The 24,285-nt window shown below is 42.1% G+C and overlaps 1 protein-coding gene across 1 annotated transcript in view; it reads right to left on the bottom strand.

Annotated features, from left to right (window-relative positions):
• FGF4 (fibroblast growth factor 4) overlaps positions 1-19,637 on the bottom strand; it is a 29,379-nt gene extending 9,742 nt beyond the window's left edge. Inside the window, exons 1-2 of the mRNA XM_061610686.1 lie at positions 19,117-19,637; positions 15,029-15,132 (exon numbers count right to left, since the gene is read on the bottom strand). Coding sequence (XP_061466670.1) covers positions 15,029-15,132; positions 19,117-19,450 — 438 coding nt within the window. The 5' untranslated portion in view covers positions 19,451-19,637. The remainder of the gene's footprint in view (positions 1-15,028; positions 15,133-19,116) is intronic.
• Positions 19,638-24,285: the final 4,648 nt, after the last annotated feature.

Consider the following 24,285-nt stretch of genomic DNA (forward strand, 5'->3'; position numbering starts at 1 on the left):
GTCAATGGTTGGTGTGACCATAAACAAAAAACAACAGCTGTGACTCTCACCTTTATACATTAGGCTGCATTCTAAGCACATAAAAGTCAGAGGTTTCTATGAATATGGACACATCTCTCCATCCTGGCATTTCACAGGTTAAGGATGCATTCCAGCCAGGAAAAGCACTCAAGGTGAATGTGGAGCAGGAGAAGTGAAGGGGTATGGCCTGGGAAACACATTCACTCCTGTCAAATCTGCTTTGCATTTCACTTTTTTGTGCCAATTGAGCAGAACAGAAGCCTGAAGATGTCTCCTCCGCAAAAAAAAAAAATTCATTGTAACTCCCTTGTCCCTTCATCTATTCTTCTGAAATTTTACAGGTTACTTTGCTAGTGGCACCTCTATGATGTATTCAATTTTCATACTAAGTTCATTGCCCACGAAACCACAGGGAGGGAACTCCTCCCCAAAAAATCAGTTTTAAAGGCACCTAGCACAAAATCCCTAGACCTATCTATCTGTAAGTTGGCAGGTTTTTTACATAGGAGCACTACATGATATATGCTATATTCATACAAATTGCCCACAAAACAACAGAGGAGATTGAATCCTTTAAAAGAAAAGAAAAAAGAAAAAAAACTGCACTTGCAGGAAAACTGCTGCAGCTTTCCTCCTGAAATTGGGCAGGATTTATCCATGGATAAGTTGCTAGCATGTCTGCAAATTTTATCCACTTCTGCCAACAAATAAATAAAATATATAGTTTCTTTTTAAAATAATAATAAGTAAGGTTCCTACAATAAAAAAAACTATGGACCTATTTGTCTGTAATTTAACAAGCTTTATCTACACAGAAGGGGATATTATGCCTCAAACTTTCATCCAGTTCTGTCAAAAGGCTATTGCCATTTTTTAATTTCCCCATATTAGCAAATGGGGGAGACCTGAAGCTTCATTTTTCTGAACAGGAATTCAGATTCAGACCCGAACGAAATTGGTCAGCCTCCAAAGTACTTCAGACAAAATTGGACTGTTTTCCAAAGTGCCAAATGGGGGCCTGAACTTAATCTTTCGTTTGGTGCACACCCCTGTCTCTCACTTCATGCTGGTTACATGAGAAGGTTAGAAGCAGCACAAGAAAAATCTGCATTATCTCCAACCTTTTCAGCCTCTTCCTGGTGGTATTCCATGTTATGTGTATGGTCTGAGCTGTGTGTGCCCAGTGTGTGTATTTACCTAAGAAGCAGGCTTTTACCCTGCAATTAAATAACTGAGACTTAAGACTTAGTAAAATAAGAAAAAGCTACTTTATTTGTAGAAATACATAGTAGACAGGAAAGACATACCTAGTTCTAACTAACTAACTGGAGTTGGAGGCACAATGCCCAGATGTGGGTATTGCCCTCATGGTTCAGGAGAGAGAACAAAGACAGAGATGTCTCCTCTGTCCTTGGACAGTCAAAGAAGAAGACAAGGAATAGGATTGCCAGGGCAGAAGCATCCCAAACCCTGAGATTTCAGGGGCTGGGTCCTAGTGATGTCACAGGATGGGGTGGGCCCCTAGTGATGCCATGGGCCAGGGCCCTAGTTATGTCATTAAGCATGATATGTTAAGCATCAACCACAGTTGCTTGGAGCATACCACTCCAACAAAAAAAATATCTGATTGGAGATTAAGATAGAAATCTTAGCTAAATGAGTGTGTTCCCAGGTCCAGCTGAAGTGATGGGGTCATTCCTTCTCACTTGTTTAGGGAGCCTGGGTAGAGAACATTTAATCTAGCCTACTTGCTTCTGACAAGAAGGGTTTAAGTGTCCTCAGGCCAGGCCAGTCACCAGAAGGCCATTGTAGGAAGAAAGGAGCCTAGTGTTGTGGAGATGTTAGATGGGAGCACACAGGAGTATAGATGGATGTCCCTGAAGGCTGCAATTCTAAACACATTTACTAAGGGACTAAGCCCCATAGAACTCAACAGGACTTACTTCTGAGTAGATATTGTTAGGATTGTGCTGTTGGTAAGGCTTGACTAGGGATCCTCTGCAACAATATCCATATTAAAGCAGGGTTGGCAACCCCCTGCCTGGAATGCTCTGCCTGCCTTTTAACATTGCTGTTCCAAACCTTTTTGCAGACTTGACCCTTCACTGCAGAGAGAGATTTGGGAAATGAGTAAGAGTTAAGAAGTTTCTCTACCCTTTCCGGCTTAACCTGTGAGCTGCTATGAACTCACTTTGACAGCCAACCAAATTCCAGTGAGTAATAACTGAGAGAGACAAAATACACATGGTTTCATCTAGCTTCACAGGCAGTAGCTTGGAAACAACAGCAATTGAAGCCACACTTCCCAGTATGTGAATTCTCTTTTACCACTATTAGGCAAGAAACAAACCATCATGCAAACAACAAGGTGCATCATCAGTGGATTTATGAGGGTTGAGCTGAGCACACGGAACCACTGTTATTGCTTGTATGAATGTAAGGGCCTGAGGTCAGAGGTAAATGAAATGCAAATAGAAAAAGAAAAACAAAAGACAGTGATGATTTCCTAAATGCAATACTACACTAACTACAACAAGATTCCTGTGAGTAAGGCTCAGCATCAACTCAGCATCCCTCAAACAGTCAGGGTTCCTAACCAAAAACCAACACTAAAAAATCCTGGCAGCCAGTCGGCCAAAGTCACAGAAATCCCCATGATTTCTGACCTGGGGGCTACATTTAGTGGAGAATGTTGCCACACGATTGGTGACATGAGTGAGACTCTGTCAGCACATAACCTCTGCTCTGAAATCTGCATTGGTTGTTGATTTGCTACCAGGCCACAGTCAAGGTGTGCTTTCCATGTTACAGGTGCCACATAGTACTTGTTTGCCTATTATAAGAAATTGGTCCTTTAGTGTGACAGCACCTATACTTTGGAACTCCCTGTCTATTGACATTAGGCAGGCGCCTTTATTGTTCTTTTTTCGACACCTGCTGAAAACCCTTTTTGTTTAGGCAAGCCTATGCAGGCATGTAGAAACTATTGTACTTTTTATCTGTTTTTAACTCATTGTTGGCTTTGCTATTTTGAATGTTTTTGAATACCTTTTTAAACTGTTTTTGCCATTTAATTTTATTGTTTTAATTCTTTCGGTAAACCTCTTTGAGATTTTTACAATAAAGTGGTATAGAAATGTTATAAGTAAAATACATAAGTAAATTTCAGAGTCACTGTGGCCCTTGGGTCTCTTTTCTCTTTTAGGAACAAAGGAATCTGCCTTATACTGACTCAAGCCATTTTGTACTATCTAACTCAGTACTGATGACATAGACTAGCATTGGTCTCCAGGCTTCCAGGCACTAGTCTTTTCCAGATATTGGATTTTGGACTTTTGCATGCAAAGCATGTGCCCTACCTCTAAGCTACAGCTCTTTCCCTGTTTAAAAATTACCTTCTAGAATTCTTCTTTTCAGTTCACTAATGAATGCACAACATGCCTAGGACAGATCCACACCATGCATTCAAAGCACCTTCAACATACATTTGAAGCACATGAATCCCCTGGGAACTGTCATTTGTTAAGGATGGTGGGAACTTTAACTGTGAGGGGGAAATTACACTTCTCAGGATTCTTTGGGGGAAGACATTATGTGGATCTGCATTACTTCATAAACTTTGCCTGCATATAAGTCATTTTAATTAATTTTTAAAATGGCAACCAGCTACAAAGTTTACTTGGTGACCATGGGCTACTCACCATCTCTCAGCCTAATTTGCCCCTCAGGGTGAAAATAGTAGAAGGGGACTATGACCACCCCAAGGAAGAAGGGCACACTTAAAATGTAGAGGAAATAATAATGTAAAACTATAATGTGAAATCAGATACATATCGAGCCACAGTATGAAGAAATATTTATATTAGCGTGCATGTCAAGGATGTTTATTATTTACACAACCTGTAAAGATATTGATAGTGCAATCCTATGCATGTTTACTCGGCAGCAAGTCCCAATGTATTCAATAGGGCTTACCCAAACAGGGAAGCGTGCACAGGACTACAACCTCAAATGATAAGGACCTTCGCTCATCCAACCCCAAATTCACAATCATGCCACATTAATCTGTTTTGCAACTGTTTTATACTTGTTTTATGGTGATTGGATTTTAAATGGCTTTATTTCTTGTTGTGAGCTGCCTTGTTTCCAACCCTACCTCACAGTGTTGTTGGAAATATTCCATATACACACACACTGGAGATGTAAAAATACATACACCCCCTATAATAGTTTATTGTCAAAACCAGTTGGCCATTGCAGAACATTTTGTTAAAAAAACAAGTATTAGTTTCCTGCCAAATAAAAGCATTGACCTTTGAGTGAAGGGCAGGTATTTCTAATTCTAATAATTCTAGAATTCTAATTCTAATAATAATTCTAAGTAAGCTCTGCCTAGTTGCTTTAAAAAAAAAGGTTTGGAGTGGGAGAGAAAGATTTACAACACAATCCTGTGCTATGTTAACTCAAAAGTCCCACTGAGTTACAGCACAATCCTAACCATATCTTCTCAAATGTAAGTCCTACTGAATTCAGTGGGGTTTACTCATGTGGGATTAGCATTGCAGCTTTACTCTCAGAAAAGTGGGTATAGGATTAAAGCTTCATATGGGGAAGGTTTTCAAAACAGGCTATGAATTAAACAAATCAACTACCCTCTTCAACAGTCCAGTAAAATTTAAATTTGTTTGACTCCTTATAAGTAGAAAAGTATAACATATTTTAATGGCATCAGCATGTTCACCTTTTCAAATTTCTGTTCAAAAATTATTTGAAAGATAAAATGTATAATATGCTATTTTTGCAAGTAATTAAAAAACCTGCATATACATTTTTATTATAATCATAATAACTGAAATTGTTTACTGTGTATGCCTACCAAGATCCTGCTGTGATCTTCAGTTATAGATTTCCTGGTATATTATTGTAGAAAAGTAATATTGCTGCTGCTGCTGCTGCTGCTGCTGAAAGTTTTACACTCACTCAACTTCTGATGTGCAGACAAGCAGGAAAAGGAAACTATTTTCAGGATTTGCAATGGGTTCTAGCTATTGCCTGGAGGTCAGCAAATCTCTTGTCAATCACAACCCTGACTTCACTTATTAGCTCAAAACCTGAAAAGGCAGGGATTAGAGCAGCCAACTTCTAACAAGTTGGGGGGGGGAGAGCTGACATTTTGCTGTATATCTCTTGAACCAGACCACCTAGAAATTTAATTTGTTTTTAAAATGAAAGCTAAGAGTCCTGAGATTGGGGGGACTCACTTGGAGACATGGAGAGGACCCCAAAACCAGAGTCTCTGGGTGAAAACTGGAGACCTGGCAACACTACAAAGGAAGGAGGGGCAGGTCAGCTACCCTGAGCATATCAGTTTACAGTGGAAGAAAGTTAGGTAGAGAAGAGCACAGGTAAAGGTAGGAAAGCCTAGCTAGCTGGTCAGAGTATGGGGCAAGGTCAGTTATAGGATTACAGGTATGCTGTGAACATGGCTGATTTTTAATTAACAATGATGAGTCCACTGACAGAAAAAAGCCCAACAGGGGTCTGGATATTTTTCTCTCTTTTTACACTTTGAACTCTCAATTCTCTCTGGGTGTTTTGTGTATCACCATGAAAACACAGAGGGTTGTTTAAGGAAGAGTTTCTGAGTCCAGGAGTCTAAATTTGTTACGGGTTTGTTTTGAAATGAGCTTATGGGAAGCAGCAGAATGGCATGGGGGTATTTTCAATTTAACATTGCGGAATACAAAAAATCCATGCTGACTGTAGTATACAGCCACTCTCCTGGCTGTATAATTGGAGTTTTTAAAACTCTAAGGAAACATTGTCGGGAGGGGGACTGAGGAGATGCTGCATCTCCTCCCCCTACCGCCTGACTGAGAACAGGAGGGTTCAATTCTGCAGGGTGTTACAAAGATAAGAACCTAAGAGGAGCCTGCTGGATCAGGCCAATGGCCCACCTAGTTCAGCATCCTGTTCTCACAATTGCCAGCCAAATGTTTATGGGAAGCCAGCAAGCAGGATCTGAGCACAAGAGCCCTCTCCCCACCAGCGGTGTCCAGAAACTGGTATTCAGAAGCACATTGCCTCCGACTGCAGAGGCACAGCATACCATAATGTCTGTGAGCCCTAGTGTTATGAGAGAAGGAGAAAAATTCTCTATCCACTCTCTCCAGGCCTTCTATCATGGCCTCTTATTCACCTTTTCTCTAAACTAAAAAGTCTCAAATGCCGCAACCTTTCCTCATATGGAAGTCGTTCCATCCCCTTGATCATTCTGGGTGCCCCTTTTTGAACCTTTTCCAACTTTACAATATCCTTTTTGAGGTGAGGTGACGAGAATTGTACACCACAGTATTCCAAATGCAGATGCAGCACAGATTTGCATAACGACATTACGATATCAGCAGTTTTATTTTCAATGCCTTTTCTAATGATCCCTGGCATGGAATTTGCCTTGTTCATAGCTACCACACATTGGGTCTTCATCAAATTATTCATTCGTTCCTGGTCATTCCTGGTCAGTCACTGCCAGTTCAGACTCCATGAACATATATGTGAAGTTAAGATGTTTTGCCCCAACATGCATCACTTTACACTTGCTCACGTTACATTGTATTTGCCATTTACTGCCCCTTAACTCAGTTTGGAGAGGTCCTTTTGGAGCTCTTCGCAATCTCTTTTTGTTTTAATGAGCCTGAACAATTTAATGGCATCAACAACCTGAGCCACCTCACTGCTCACCCCTAACCAGACCATTTATAAACAAGTTAAAAAACACAGGCGTTGCATGTTTGTGAGCTCCTTCCCTGCAGAGAAGCCTCTTGTGAAGGAGCAGCAACTTGCACCCTGCAGGACAGAATCCTCTGCTGACCAGCTGGTGCTGCTTCTGGGAGGCAGGGCACTGGTCAGGAAGAAGGAGAGATCAGGCAGGAAAGCCTCATCCCACATCCAAAGCCATCCACTCCACATCCCCACCTTCTCCTGGGAAGTTGCAGCTGGTCAGGTAGGTCCTCCCTAATTCTCTCCTTCTTGCCTCATGCCTGGCTCTCCTTCCTGCCTACCCTGGATTGCTCTGGGCCGTTTGACCCAACCTGTGGTGTTCTAGGGATGTCTCAACCCGACTCAATCAATGTCCAGATCCCCCTGAATCAGCCCAATTCAATTCAGGCCTCAGCCAAATTCAGTAAAATGTAAATGTACTGCCTTCAAGTGGATTCCGACTTATGGCGACCCTATAAATAGGGTTTTCATGAGGCTGAGAGGTAGTGACTGGCCCAAGGTCACCCAGTGAGCTTCATGGCTATGTGGGGATTCAAACCCTGGTCTCCCAGGTCGTAGTCCAACACCTTAACCACTACACCACACTGGCTCTCAGTACACAGCCCTATATTCCAGCACCTTCCATCATGTTTCCTTCCAGCTATACTGCACAAACTACAAATATCCTTTGCTGTCTTCTGATTTTCTGGGTAGATTTCAAGTGATTGGATTCATGGTGACTCCACTACAGAATTCCACTACAGACCTCCAACTTCATTTATGCATTCTATGCATTTAAAAATATACGCTAATTCATACATTAAACTAAATTAATTTGCTATTTGAAGAGTATGGTTGCATACATTCGTCCGTAGGGGAAAGTCTCCTCTTACACTTGCAGCTGTAGACCCTCTAGGATCTGTGCAAGCATGGAAAATCTTCTGGCAGCTGCCTTAAAAATGAAGTGGGCGGGAGGCCTCTTTCCATTACATTAAGGATGTTTCAAAGAAGACAAATCATGTGCTTAATCCTATTAAATTGTGTGAAGGATACCATTTTGGATACAGATTTAGAAATGATTGTGACTCTTAACAGTGGCAAAAATTGAAATTGAAAAAAATTGGAAACAACCTAAGCCACCTCTAGCTTTAGACTGGTTCAACGGTATATGGGATATTATGAATCTGATAAAACTTAGATATTATCTAAGGGGGGGAAATGGGCAAGCAAATAAATAAATAGAAAAATTGGCAATTTTTGTCTTGATGTGGAACCAGAAATATCGGGAGAAAAAGTACCCTGATGAATTATTTTCATTAATTTAGTAAATGTAATGTATTTATTTTATTAAACATAGTTGTGTCTTTCTTAGTTGTTAATATACAGTATGCTGCATTTTAATCTTTCTTTCAGTTAAAAAAAACACATAGGCTCAAAGGGAGATTTATATCAGGGCAGATGTGCACTCCAGCGCTTGAAAAGGAGATTTCTCAGCCCTGAAGGACTAAACTGAAATGCATAAAAACAATGGGCTGTATAATGTGGTGGGACATTGCTGGGAGAGGAGTGGGAAAGCTTTGCTTGTGCTCCCAGTATTTGTCCTAAATATAACTGCTCCCTGGCATGCGGAAATAGTACTTTTAAAAGTTACAAAATGGCATAGGGAAGGACTTGTGCTGCTGATCACCATACACATCACAGGCAAAATCTGACAGGTGACCAAATGACACCTGCACTACCACATTCCACATGGCAATCCTAATTGCATTGATACACTATCTTGGGTGGGGAGGGAGACAGAATGGTGTTTTCCCAGGTACAAAATATATAGCACACCGAATGCTGGAAGGGTGGGGGGAAAGGGAAAACACCCATGAATCTCCCTGCCATACAAGGCTGAGCACCACAAACAGCCAAAGTCAGAACTGTTCATTTATTGTATTAAATCAATTTTCTGAATTTTCTGAAACTGACAGCAATCCTCTAAGCAAACAGCACAGAGTTAAAGATCGGAACAGCATATTTATTATTAAAATTACTCAACCTAATTGGTAGGTTTAGTAACATGGGAAGATGGCAGAGTTGCTGACAGGAACACTATTCTGAGCCTGCTCCGTTGTTTTATTTTGCCTCATCTCCTGGAATGTCAGGTCCCTAGTCACTGACACACAGCCCCTCTCTGTCCTCACAATAAGTTCACCCCTGTCTGCTAGATCTGTTATTATTATTATTTATTTAATTTGTATCCCACCCTTCCTCCCAGCGGGAACCGCGGGGGGCAAACAAGGCACTAAAAACACTTTAAAACATCATAAAAACAAATCTTAAAATACATTAAGACAAAACAGCGTTAAAAACATTTTAAAAAGGGTTAAAAACATTATTAAAAACATATTAAGCAATTCTGACACAGACACAGACTGGGATGGCTCTCAACTTAAAAGGATTGTTGAAAAAGAATCTGTTAAGTAGTAAAGCCACCAACTAGCTGATCTTGGCTGTCTTTCAGTTACATCGTTCTGCAAACAGAAACATCCCAGCTGGAGGACACATTATTAACAGGCTACTTTAGCTTGTGGGAGACACTGCAAGAAAACACCTTGCACCATTCAAAACCTCCTTTGACCTCAGCCTTCTCTGCATTTATTTCACATGCGTGCTAACTTTATAGTGCAATCCAAAGGCTACATATGTCATCGCTCAATATACTACTTAAATGCGGTTGGGACACCTCAAGGGCCTTGCAGATCATATGTTCAAACTGTCATCCCCAAAGGACTTTCTCCAACTGAAACAATGTGGGTTGCATGTTTGGATTATTTATAATCTTACGTTCTTATGTGGAATGTACTGCCACAAGATGTGGCGATGGCCACTGGTTTTGATGGCTATAAAAGAGAATGAGACAAATTCATGGAAGATAAGGCTGTCGATAGCTACTAGCCATGCTGGCTATAAGGAATTTCCAGAGGCAGTTAAGTCACTGAATGTCAGCTGTTGGGGAGCAACAGTGCAAAAGGGCTACTGAATTTTTGCCCTGCCTGTAGGCTTCCCAGAGGTATCTGGCTGGACACTGTGGGAAATAGAATTGTAGATTAGAAGGACCTTTGAGCTGCTACTGCGGGGGTGGTTCTTGACACAGAGCAAGGATGTAGCCTTTATTCAAGCACAAAAATTTATAATAATGCAAAAGGGAAAGGGTAATTGATGACAAGTGCCTATAAGCACAGGAAACAAAAGGAAGCATCACACCCAGTTATAGCCCCCCAAACAAAGTGACGAGAAAGAATTTTAGGTTAAAGACTTTTACAGTGAAAGCCTTGAGCCCTTTACATCCATAGACTTATCCTCAATTATTTTCAGGCAAGTCAGCGTGCAAGTGATCTCTTTGCAGAATCATTGGGCTAAAAGTTCTGCCCACACCAGCTTATACAAACAGTAAGGCCACAAGAGGACAGCTGGAAATGACCATAAACAAGACTTGTATTATTTTTAGTAACCAAGTGAGCCTCAAGAAATAAAACGTGTTTGACTATTTGTTCTCAAGATTGTGTATATTTTTTAAAAAAAATTACAGATCCTCTCCAAACAACTAAGTCTTTCCACAAAAGATCAGATGAATTTATGTGTATCTGAAGTGTTTACATCTTAGTTATCAATAAGAGGTTTGCTTTGTTACTTAATCAAACAATGGCCAGTACGTATATGGTGTGATTCATCACCAGACTACAGTACACTGTGTTTTCCTCGCTTTAGATAACTGAAGTACACTTCTTTTTGAATTAAAATTGGACACACAGCTTCACACTGACTTACAAGGAACTGAATTCGTGCTGGAAACAAATATTATTAGATTTTATATTTTCAAAATATGGGAAGTAGCATGTATTTCTTCTTTGTTTCAGCAGCTCTTTGTGCAATAGAAAATCATTTTTGAACTTTGCAGAGATCAGTCTAATTAATGGTACTTGGTGCTACCAGACCTCTGGCCAGGGAGGGGGCTCTGTGTGCATGTTTGGCATATTAGCTTCTACACATTCTTGGGGTTTTTTTTCTGTCATGAATCTTCATTGCTGTTCTACTGCTTATCATCCATACTAGTGGGTGGAGCATAATGGAATGTATCCATTGCCTTCTACTGTTCTGGGGCCTGCGCATAGGTATTTCTGTACATGTCAGTGTGCACCTAAAATTCCCAGAGAGCACACAAGAGCAAATGTTACCAGCCTTAATGATCATATTTCACAATTGGCAAAGTGGAGAACTAGTATGGAGGGTGGTGATGGAATACTGATTTCCATTTGTGTTTTTGTTTTGTTTTGTTTTGTTTTGTTTTTAATTAATACTGAGTGCTCAAGGCTTCTGTATTTTTTCCCTAAAAAGGCTGATTATGTACTGCAGTTCCTGACTCCAAGGTAATCCCCAACATGTATAGTGTGGAGATTTAGAGAGAATGTCTCCTTCTTGCTAGACTGTTGCAGTGTGAATGTTCCTTCAACATGCAGCAATTGGTGGAAATAGGCACGCCACTATCATTTGGGCCAGAAAATGTACTCAATGAGGACAAAATGGAAGTACAGATGTAGTATTAGAGGCCACCCACAGAAACATCACCACACATGTGACAATGAGCTTCCACCTCCGCAGTGACTGCAGATATAATGAGTTATTTTTACTTACTGGGGAAATGCAGATTCAATGTAAAAAAATATGGACCAGCATTTTGATGATGACATCATGTGAGCATTGCAAAAACCTGTGTGCATGAGCAGCACCAATTCCACAATAAACTCCCATCAGGACCCTCCTTGAGTCTACCTGAAGCAGGGATGGAGAACTTTTGGCCCTCCTGGTATTGTTAAACCCCAATTCCCATTAGCCCCAGCCAGCATGCAAATGGTCAGGGCTGATGGAATTGGGAAATATCTATTTTTTTTTACAATAATTTTTATTCAAATTTTCATAAAACATACAAAACAAAATCATAAAACATTCAAAGACAAAAAACAAAAGAAAACAAAAATGATTAAACAAAAAAATAAAATGTTGACTTCCCATTTGTCGCAGATCAAATCAGTTATAGGTCTACAATATATAACAATCCTGTCTCTTAAATTATATTATAAAATCACTTTCCTCCAGTAGTTATCTTAATTAATCATCAAATCTCATAAACATTACTTTATTCTTTCCACAAAAAGTCAAAGAGAGGTTTCAATTCTTTAAGAAATATATCTATCAATTTTTCTCCAAATAAACATGTCGATTAATCCATCTCGTTAATAATAATAATAATCTTATTGTCATAACCATAATCCAAATAAACATATCGATTAATCCATCTCATCAAAATCTGTTAAGTCCAATAATTTCAATAGCCATTATTCCATTATCCATATTAATTCCATCTTCCATCTTCAATAGTCCTGTTAAGTCCAGTAATTTCAGTGTCCAATCTTCCATTATCAGTATTCCATAATAATCTTGCTGTCATAGCCATAGTCATATAAAAAGAGTCTGATGGGAATTTCCTCTATCCCAAATATTTTCTTGCCATCAATTCTGAATAAGTTGCTGAAATATTGTTGTAAAGTCATATCTCTGTTCTTCTTTTTTACAAAATGCACTGGCCCATCTCTTGAGAGTTTTTCCATTGTCACATGGCTGCAGTTAATTCCATAGATTTTCTCTATATCAAGCTCCATCATGTCATTCCAGTCCAGAAGATTATCCAAGCCATTGATAACTTTATCTCTAATATCTTCATTAATTTCTTCAGAGATAACATTAAATTCCAAACAGTAGATTTTATTTCTAATATCCATAAACTCCAGATCTTTTTCCAATTCCACATTTGTTCCAATCTCCAAGGCTTGTATCTTCCCTTTATTTTTTCTTTTCTCATCTCTGATCTCATTCTCCTCCTCTCTCACAGGATCCCCTATTTCTTTAAGCTCCTGCATCATTTTGCTCAGTTCAATTTTCAGCTCCTTACTGCCCTGTCGCAGGGTTTGTTTCATTATCTCAATCTCATCCATTATTTTCTGAAACATAATTACTTCCAGATTCTCAGCCACTTTCTTGATTGCCATTTTTAAAACCACGAAAACAAAACAAAACAAAAATAAAGAAGAACCACTTCTTATTTCAGCAACAATTGGGTTAATATTCCAGGCTTGATGACATCACAGTATAAACAGAGCAGCCTGCCTTATCTCTCTATGTTCAAGAATACAAAACAAATTTAGTTCCCAGCATCAAAACAGTTAGTGGCATCGTGAAGAAGCAGATTTGTCAAAATAAAATAGACCAAAAAGAGAATAGTCCCAGACAATATAATGTTCCTCGGAATAGAAATCCCTCTTCTGTTTATATCTTTAGAATGCACTTCCAGGACAGCTTTTTGCAATAGAAACAGAGATAAGCTGTTAATTTCGTGAATAACAGAGAAGAGTTATAGCTCACCCAGAAGTTCTTTAAAGCTGATTCATTTGACAAATCTCTTTTTGCTGCAACAATTTAAACCAAGTAAAAAAAATAATAGAAAGAAGGGTGCTTGCCTGTTAGTCCGTTTTCTCTTTGAAGAAAAGATAAATGTATCGCATTAATCAGATAGAGCTTGTTCGGAAGTCTGTCCGGCATTGCTGGCTGGACCTTTTCTCATAAATTAATGAAATCCAGTCCTCCCAACAAAAACAGGCTTTTGAGGTTGATCTCTACGTTTCTCCCTGCCCGGGAGAAATTTCATCAGTCAAAAAAAAAATGTTCTGACTGATTTATATCTGAATAAGCTTCTTTTGAGGCAGGAGCCCGTCTCAAAAGCAGGCACAAGCGAAGTCACCCTTCCCGGAAGTCGGAATTGGGAAATATCTAGAGGGCCACATGTTTCCCCATTCCTGGCTGAAATCTTCCTGCACTCCATCTTAAGACTCTTACTAACTGCAGACTTTGGCAATCTTTTCCCCCTGGTTTTTCCCTTCCACTGTTGTACTTAACACCCAGCCAGAAGAAAAATGCCAGAGAACTTGAACGTTTCCTCTATTCTGTAATGTTTTGGTTGGTCTGAAAAAAGCAGGGATGGATCTTGCGTCCCTCCATGGAGTTGGTGTCCAACAACATGCCACTGTTCTGTATATACTTTCTCAGAGATCAGATCATTCTGCTGGACCTCTGTATTTGAATGATTGATCTAATCACACCCTAATTGGAAGAAGATAAGACCAGAGCTACAGCACATGTTGAGGCACAGGCTGTAAGCACACAAGTCGCCTACAGCAAAGCATTTCTATTGGCCGCACCTGGAGGGGGAACAGGTTGATCTGCCGATCAGTTGTGAAATACCTTTGAAGCTTTTTTATAAAAAAAACTTGCACTCAAGCTGATCCCCCCAGATTTTACAGTACAAAGGGGTGGTGTTTGACTAGCATTGTGTGCCCCCATTTTCAGAAAAGAGGTGGAGACACACTGGAACCAGCAGAACAGTGAGTGTGTCTCTACCCACAGTGGACACACCCTCCTCTCTTTACAACTGCTTTGACCTCATGGGAGATTCACAGTACAATCCTATGTGTGCTTACTTCAAAGTAAATCACACTGTGTTCAATGGAGCTTGCTCCCAGGTAAATGTATACAGGACTTCATCCTTAATTTTTAAAAAAGCTGATTATGCAATAACACCACACAAATGTGTTTCTGGAACAAAGTTTAGAATTTATTTTCTATTGCCTTGTAAAAATGTGTATAAATTGATGCTCTTTATATTGTCCTTTAACTTGCCAAACTAAATTATGACTGTCCTTTTAAAGTTTTTTTGTGCATTGTATGGTGCAATCTGCAAGGTGAATGTGGAAGTGTTCTAGTGGGAAAAGACATTTCTAGTGCTCTACCACAGACCTCATCCAGGATAACTAAACAGCTGCCACTGGGGCTTGCTCAGTAAGGAAACCTAATCTGATTATTAAAATATGCATTTATTAAAATATATAGCATTTTAAAGTGTTGGTCATCAAAGCAAAGAAAAAATGCATTGGTTGACACAGTAGACCCACTAAAATCAATAGGCTTAAAAAGCTTTCACTGGATTTACTCTGAGTATGGTTTCCATGTTTCATTGGTTCCCTGTTTATATATTTTGAGAGGTTTCTATATAGGGTTGATGTTTCCATTTTATATAAAGCGAGCACTTCAACACTTTAAAGGGGTGGTGGTGAAAGGCACTTAGCAAAACACTTTCATAATTGCTACTTACAGATCCATAGAGTTTGCCTTTACTGTTCATGGCTACAAAGAGTCCACTTTTAACACCAAAGAGGCTCACCACTCCTCTTTCCACAGGAGAGATTTCAAGCAGACCTGTAAGAGGGGAAAGTGCATAAGAAGTCAGCTAAGAGATATATGCATGTAGCTATTCCTGTTCTCTTAAATCACAACTACCTGTGACAGAGAATAACATCTCATACATCTAATGAAGTGAACCATAGTCCATCAAAGCTTATGCCATCCTAAAAACAATAGCATTTAAGATGCCGCAAGACTCTTTGGATTGTCACCTTGTAGTGGTGAGTGGTCTTGTGTCTTCCAATGAACCCTGTGAGCGATGCCCGTCAGGAGTCATGTACTTCCAGTAGGGTCACCCCTTGCAGTAAGGTCAAGGGAGAGAAACCAGACAAAGAACAATCCAAGGATGTCCTCAACGGCAGAACAGGCGGAGGATAACAATGTGTATGTTACAAAGGCTGTGAAGGCAGATAAAGGCTGCCATTGGATCAAAGCCTTTTTCTGTCAAGATTGTGTGTTGATCGTTGTGTGCCGATCTCCCCACATAAAACAATTTCACGCGCAGGCATATTCCAACATTTTGGAGCCAATCTTACTTAGTCACGAGTGATCGCCACTGAGTCTCAACTGCTTACTATCACACAGCAAGCTGTAAGGAGCATGCTTGGTGTGATTTTCTTCAGTGTGTGTGTATAGTGGAGTGCTGAATGCACTACCTTATTGCTGCCAGTGTGTGATGACAGAAGGGGGGGTAGAATGGGGACATCCTGCTGTCACTGGAGACGTTGCTTGGTGGTGATGCAAGCAGGGGCTGTCCCATGATACAGGCTCAACTACTAGAAAGTAGCTTGCAGCGCCCCACAAGAGTGCAAGCTAATGACACAATAATGCTGGCCAATGGTAACCAATCTAGGTGTTGAGCCTGCTTTCTGCAGCCTGGGACACTCCTTGCCTCCATCAGTGTCAACCACCATTCTCCAGTAGGGCAGGGCCACTCTCCACCCAGTTATCAGTCACTCAGTGGCTCAGTATAGCCTTTCTGTCCCCATATGCACCTACTGCATGCACCACCAATGGTTTCCTCCATGACAGCACAGACATCTGAAAAGGAATGATTTGTGTGGACATGGACAAGCCATCTCTTCTAGATGGCCATGTGAATGACTTACCACATGATAACCCCTGCATGTAGATTGGCTGAAAGTGGTTCTGTGTAGTGGTTGCCATGTGCAGAGTAGGTTGGTTGCCTAATGATCAATTTTCAGTGGCAATCCTATGCATATAAGTCCCATTGAGCTGAATGGATTTACTCTCTGGTAAGAGCATGTAGGATTCCTATGCAACCCCATACACATTTACCTGGGAGTAAGGTCCATTGAGCTTGGGCTTACTTCTGAACAGACATACATAACATTGCAGTTAGTGTTCAGTCCATAATCTTTTGCCTCCACGAAGCTGATTTCAGATGTGCTGAGCACTTTAAATCTTTTAGATGCCCTCCATTCATTAAGTGACTGTATAGAACTACAAAAGTATGCAGATATGCTTAAAAGGACGTTGTGGCGTTTTTGTTTTTTTTATGGTTAACAGCGATCCCCCACATTGCTCAGGTTAAAATAAGTAACAATGTGTTTCAGGACACGTGAAGCATTTGTCATGGTACTGTCTCTAACCCCTCCTCCCCAGCCCTATTGTTTCAGTTGGATTGTAGTTAGAATTAGAGCCACAGGGCCACGGGGTTAAGTCACTAACAGATGCTTTTTCTAGTGGACTGCCCTAACGTCCTGGCAGAGTTGCTGTGGGACCTGAAATCCCAAATTAACTATTTGCAACCCTGTTACAAAAGGAAGGAGGGGCATTTGAGTAGCTGCTCACTGCAAACCTGGAGGCATCCAGGGGTGACAGTGAAACACACCTGATTCCTTGGGATCTGCAGATGCAGTGTTTGAAGGCTTGAAGCCCATTCATAATTTGGTTCAAGAAAGCTTATAGTGATCAGAGTGGGAGTGATGTAGCTTTTTATTTCTATAGGATCAATTCCTGAACTCAGAGCTGAGGATGAGCAAGGCATTGATTTTCTCTGAACTCCAATAGTAACATCTAATGCAACCAAACTGCCAAATAAATGATTTTGGAATACTGTTTTAAAACATTTGTGTTGCTGTCCTTACACATCTCACTCTAGAGCAAGAGTAGCCACAGAACAAAGCAGCCTTCCTCAACTTGGTGCTCTAGAGACATCTGTGCTGGCTGGGGCTGATGGGAATTGTAGTTCAAAACATCTGAAGAGCATCAGGTTGGGGAAGGCTGTTATACAGAACATAAAATGAATGATCCCCAAGGTGGCACTTTTCATTAGCTAGTTAGTATTTCATTAGCTATTTTAGTATTTAGTATTTCATTATACTTTCCTCATGCAATCATGAGGACTAGTAGCTTTTTAAAACGAACATATTCTTTTAATTTATTTATTTATTTGTTTGTTTGTTTCATTTATAGACCGCCCATAGCGAGTGGCTCTCTGGGCGGTGTACAAAAAGGTTAAAATACAAAATATCAACAATAAAATCAGACAACAAACAATAAACACAAGCAGCAACTAAAGAAAAAATAAAAAATAAAAAAAATAAATTATAACATAAACGCTTAAAATGCCTGGGAGCATAGCCAGGTCTTAACCTGGCACCGAAAAGATAGAAGCGTAGGCGCCAGGCGTACTTCTTCGGGGAGGCTGTTCCACAGTTCGGGGGCCACTACAGAAAAGGCCCTAGATCGAGTAACTGTCCTCCGGGCTTCTCGATGGGTTGGTACCCGGAGGAGGGCCTTAGATGCTGAGCGAAGTGACCGGGTAGGTTCATAGCGGGAGAGGCGTTCCACAAGATATTGCGGTATAATTTGATCATACTCTTCTGTTATGTATGAATGTGAGGTGGCTATGGTTTTGCAGAATGGGTATAGAAATAGAATTCCCTAATACAGCCCATTAAAGAGCCAGTGTGGTGTAGTAGTTAGAGTGTTGGACTACGACCTGGGAGACTAGGGTTCGAATCCCCACACAGCCATGACACTCACTGGGTGACCTTGGGCCAGTCAGTGCCTCTCACCCTCAGAGGAAGGCAATGGTAAACCCCCTCTGAATACTGCTTACCATGAAAACCCATTCATAGGGTTGCCATAAGTTGGGATCGACTTGAAGGCAGTCCATTTCCATTTCCATTTCAATACAGCCCATTAAGGGACACTTCACACATTACAATTTCCAAAAAAAATCTACACACAAAATCCCCAAAGGAAAAGCTCTTCTGTACTGGAAAACAGCATGTATCTGACATGCAAATCAACATGTGTTATTATCACATGCATGCATTTTGCTGCATGTGCGCCCAGCAGTCATGCAACACACAGTAAAATCGCCACACCTGACAAACCGCATGCCTCCCCGCCCCCCTCTATGGAAGAGTTTTCTAGGCAGAGAATCCTTACGAAATGCTCTTTAGATACACAGATTTAACTGAGCCTTCTCTGAAGTTGGTTGCTCGAAGAGCGCAACCCTAAACTGTAATTTGCCCTTCGGGAGGCTGGATCAATACTATCGATCTAAGTGACTATCACCTAGGTCGAATCTAAAGCAGTGGAAATCAGCTGTACTTTGACCCTGCCGTCTTTTTGAGCGCTTGGCTAAGAAATCGGGGCTTCCGTCTAGACAAATGTGTTCAAGATGGAACTGATGAGAGCATATTATTATTCCCACACCCTTCCGTGGGTCCCCGGAAAGAACTGTCAAGTGAGCCCTGAAGAGGCAACGTTTCACCCTATCACTAGAGGAACGCCAAAACTTCCCCAGAAGTTTCTGCGGAAAGAAAAGGCAAGAGGGAATTGACGGGGGGGGGGGTTACATTTACCACCACCACCTCTTCTGTCTCCCAATGAGAAGGCTCCAAAAAGATCTCAGGTCACCAGAGGGAGGCCACAGCCGTCGTCTCCGGTGGCTTAGCTGGCGCTCCTGAAAGTGACAAGGTGGGCGAAAGTGGCGGAGGCGCCCAGCGGCCGCGGACTTACTGTGCCGATTTTCGTTGTGAATCCCGTTGATTCGGCCGTCTGGCAAGACCTGGATGTGAAACCCGATGCCGACGTTGCAGTAGAGGCGTCGCAGCCTCTTGATGCCCAGCAGATAGTCCCCGTCCCGGTTGGGCTCCTTCCTTTCCCCGGGGAGCCTGGCCATAGAGCGCGAGAAGAGAGTCTCCCAGCGCCACTCCAGGGTGTCGTTGTGCTGCTGGTGGTGGGGCTGGGCCAAGGCGGGCATGCAGCGCCCCGCCAGCCAAAGCGAAAGCAGTCCCAGGAGCAAGACTGGCAAACAGGCTGAAGAGGGGCCAGCAGTCATCCCGAGCAACATGGGCAGCACACGTGGTTCCAAGCAGGGAGGCAATCGCTCTAAAAATATACCCTCTCCGCGCAGAGAGCTCCCACTTCGGACTTAGATGGGGGGGGGAGAGAGAGAGAGAGCCAGAGAGGAGGGCAAAAGAGGGAGCGAGCGAGGGAGCGAGCGGGGCAAAAGAGAGAGCCAAAGCCGCTCAGTCTCCCAAGGAACTGGAGACGCTCTGGTCAGGTTGCATGGGCGAGGAATCCTGTGAGCAACGTTGGGAAGGGGCTGGACGAAGACCCAGGCAGGGGGGCGCCAGGCAGAAGGGGGGAGATCGACTCAGCTGGAGCGCCGGCTGCACTTGATCTCAGTCCCAGAGGGCTTCTCTCAAGTGGGGATCTTCGCCTCCCGCTGCTCAGCCGTAAGCCCCTTGACCCCCCTAAACGACGACATTTATATATTCGTGGGCCTTGGTGCACCCATTACATCACCACCTACTGCTGGAGGCAGCAGCGGCGTCCCGGGGAGCCGAGCTGAACTCGACGCGATCACCCCGAGATGATCCACCACCACTGCCAAAGGGACCTTAGCAGAGAGGGAAGGAGCATTTTTTTAAAAAAAAAGAAAAGAAAAGAAAGGTAAACTTTTAATAAAAGAGAGGGCTTTCCTCCTCCCTTTTTTAAAGAAACAAGCAGCGCCCTTCCCGTTCGCGTTCAGTCTATGCCCCTTTCAGCATTTTCCCAAGTGGGTGCAAAAGGCGACGAATGTCCCCAAAGATACAACGACCAAAGAATGCCCAACACACGCCTTCCCTCCTCCTTCCAACAATGTCGTACTTTGTGGAAATCTTTGGAATTTCAGCATCTGCTCTTCCCAAGCATCATTGCTTTATAGAGTTTGCGAAAATAAAACAAAATAAATTTTAAAAATTCCTGCACGAAAGGCCGAAACAGTTGTAGCATGGGAGGTTGAAAACATTATAAAAGATAAAGGAAACTTCCAAAAAGATTAGGAGGGAAACCCCCTTTGAAAAAAGGGAGATAAAAGTAAAAGGGCTCAAGTGCTCAAGAGAGACGAAATTAAGCAAGAATCTAAACAGGACCTTTAAAACGGGGGAGGGGGAAAGCGGGGGGGGGAGGACAGAGTTTGGGTCAAAACTGCACTCTAAGAAACGAACAAAAAATGCACTCGCGCATCAGAGGGTAAGGAGGCAAATTCTCGAGCGATCAGCCGGATACATTGGAATGGTATCTTACAGATACTTTTGGTATCTATCGTTTTAGGTTACACAGACGCTTCTTCAAGTGTGAGGCTAACAGCCCAATGGAGGAGCTGTTCTCTGGTTACATATATGCTCCTTGGAGTCATTTTTCTGCCTATATGTATGCATATATATATATATATAGACTACTGTATATATATACAACTCTGGTAGCACGATTCCAAAGACATTTTCCTTGGAAGTGAATCCTATTGATTTCACAAGGCCTTCCTTCCACGGAACTACGCTCAGGACGCTATCTCGCTACGGAGAATAAGAGAAAGGTCTACACGGCGAAACCTTTCTTTCATGACAGCGAAACTCTGGCATTTCCATTTACCCGCCCCTTAATTCTTAGGTCCGCCAGAATCGGAGCCCGAGTATGGTGGGGAAATGACGGAGCCGCGCGTTTCAGACTGCCGCCGTTATTACCGGAGCAACCTCATTTGGTTCCTGGTGGGCGAGCAGGACGATTTGAGTTCTGTGGTGACTTGCTTTGGTTTTCACATGATAAAACATATCTGGAGTAACCCTGACTGTGGGCGCACTTGGAGGCTGGTTTTGGCACGTTGATGTGGGCTGGGAGTAGTAAATGGAGGGTCATATCTTCAGGAGTTGGACTAAATCGCCTTTCCTAGTTTGTGATCCAATGATACGACACTTTTAATAAAGAAATAAACGATTTCCCCCTCCACCGATGTGATACTATCCGCCATTCAGTAGTTGTGAACCAGAAGGAAGACCCCGATGCGAATCCTAGCCTCGGCCTGGAACTCCTGAGGTGGCCTTAATGCAAGCAATATGGGGATAAGGACGCTGACCTACCTTACAGGGTTGTTGTAAGGACTATGTCTGTCAACATTTTACATCTCGATAAATTATTCTCCTCGTCACCACCACCAATGGAATTTCATTCTGAGCTGCAGACCAGTTCCCTTGGAAGCAAGGGGCGGATCAGCTCTTTCTTTCCCGTCCACCTGCTGAGGATGGGGGAGGGGAGCGTCTAGGGTTCAAGGACCAGGCTACACCGCCACGGTCAGAGCAATCCTAGGAGTGCTTACTCGGAAGGAAGGAAGTCCCCCTGCGCTCGACGAGGCTTAGGCTGCAACCCTCGATACCTATTTCCCTGGGAGTAAGCCCAATTACACGCAATCGGGCCTTGATCATGCCTCTTCGGGAACGCGTAAGAAGAGGCCTTGAGGATCAGGCCAGTGGCCCATCTAGTCCAGCATCAGCGGGCAACCAGATGCCCGTGGGTGGGTAGCAGGGCACGAACACAACAGCCCCTTCCTCACCTGGGTTCTCCAGCAACTGGCATTCAGAGGCATAGCACCTTCGATCAGTAAGGTCAGAGAAATCAAATTGTTTAACTAGATACTGCTTTCCCAGTTCTAATGGTCCTTTACAAATACTACTACTACTACTAATAATAATAATAATTATTATTATTATTAATAATAATAATACTAATAATACTAATAATACTAATAATAATACTAATAATAATACTAATAATAAATAGGCACGGATGGATGAGAAGGGAGGCCAGACTCGTCCTTCTTTCCCTTCAGAAACCATAGGTGGGAGAGTCAGAATAATTCTGCACTGTGTGAGCGGCAGGCCTTGCTGGCTTCCAGCAGGCTTTCGTCTGTTTCACGCCAGCGAGGTTCCCCGCTGGTCCAGCACAGATGCGAGAGGAGAAAGGGAATTGCCCATAGGCAGATGACAGCTCACCTAGGTGCGAAAATCTTCGACCTGCTCTAAATCCCCGCGCATAGCGATGATCCCCGCCTCCCACCCCCCTCCCCCGCCCTTGCTGAACTCTACCGCTGTGTGACTCAGCATCACATTTCTTTTCTTTATCGCCCAGGATTCATACTCTCTTTAAAAAGTCCGTGCACAAAGTAATTTTAAAAAGAATTTCTTGATGCAGATTATTTCTGTTTCTATGATGAATTTTAATTGTTCTTATTCTTTGTATTTTTTTTAAAAAGCACGTTTTATGTACACCTTAGAAATTCTAAATATTAAGTGGTGAATAACTACCTGAAATAAACAAATAAATATTTAGAAGATTTATAAACCAGCTGATCAAAAGAACTCTCTGAGCAACGTACAAACAAATGGTAGATTAGTTCTCCCTCTTGCGCTACCCTTTTACAGTGGCGCCGCTCATGTATTCAGTGGAGTTAAGTGGGGATTCATTAGCAGAAGAAGTGATCCTGGCTACTAACATGAACAGCTCTTTCTAAAGATTGGGTCTATCGATGGTTTTATTAGCCATGATAGCTAGATGTGTAGAGACAGCCAATCCTGAGGACGACTCATAGATGATGGCTATAGTCATCCTTGCTGGCCTGCCAGACTTCTGGTTGACTACTTTTTGAAGCAGGTTTTTGCTAGTTTAGATCAAATTTTTGGTCTGAAGGAACGAGGCAATTTGAAACCTTAATGACTGAAGGTTCCAAAAGTTATATCCCTCTCACTCCCACATGAATTAACAAGGAGATCAAAACTGTGAAGAAATGTGTAATCTAAATCTATTGGTATATGTAATCCAGACTAAGCCACAGGAAAACAAACTGTTACCCCAAATCTATTGAGAGGTGCCAGGCTGATAAGGTTATTCAATGGTAAGTGGAAAATTCTCTGCACATGCATCAAGGCATTTTCTCTTTTCAGTGTTCTTACTTCACAAGCTTCAGAGCTGCATCTTGGCATTTATCATAGTCTGTGGGTGAGCCCTGGCTGACCATGGCTGAAAGACTAGGATTTGGATGGAGATATGTTCCATGTGGAGTTGAGCATGCAATCAAGCAACCTTTTTTATGATGTGCTGAATTCTGGACAAATCCACCACAATTTATTCAGCTACCTTTGGGAAAGGCAAATTTAGAATGGCTTCAACATGTTAACAGAATTTCATGAGCTCATATCTGTATACTGCTAATATTGGTGGTACTCTTGTAAAATAAGAGAGCTAAACAATTAGAGTTTCCAGTTATATAAACACACTGTCAAGAAATGCTCTCATATGGAATATGTGTGTTCAACTGTACACACACACACACACAAGCAAACATACCTAATACATAATTCCCACCAGTTAGAATCAGCGTAGGGCTGTATTTCAATCTATATCAGATGTGGGTAGCCTGTGGCCTCTAGATGTTGCTGGACTACATGCCAAGGATCTGCCTTACCACTGAATTAGGCTTCCTCCATAAGAAAATAGCACACATCTCCAGGGCTGGGGACCAGAAGGGGACATAGCCCAAGGTACAGCACATGCTTTTCAAGCAGAGTGTCCGGAGTGCAGTTCCTGGCATCTACAGGTAGGGTTAGGAAATATGCCTGGAGAGACACCATGGAGAGATCCTGCTAGTCAGTGTAGACCAGAGTTCATCAACCTTGAGTCGCCAAGTGTTGTTGGCCTACAACATGCATCATCCCTGACCAGTGGCTAAGCTGATTGGGGATTACGGCAGCTGAAATCCAACAATATCTGAGAACCAAACGTTGAACAATTCTGGTGTAGGGAAAACACAATAGTAAGCTAGTTTGGTGTAACTCCTATATAGACAGCTTCCTGTATTCCCAGATAATC

The sequence above is a fragment of the Rhineura floridana genome, chromosome 2 (genome assembly GCF_030035675.1).
Source record: "Rhineura floridana isolate rRhiFlo1 chromosome 2, rRhiFlo1.hap2, whole genome shotgun sequence".
Taxonomy (NCBI): Eukaryota; Metazoa; Chordata; class Lepidosauria; order Squamata; family Rhineuridae; genus Rhineura; species Rhineura floridana.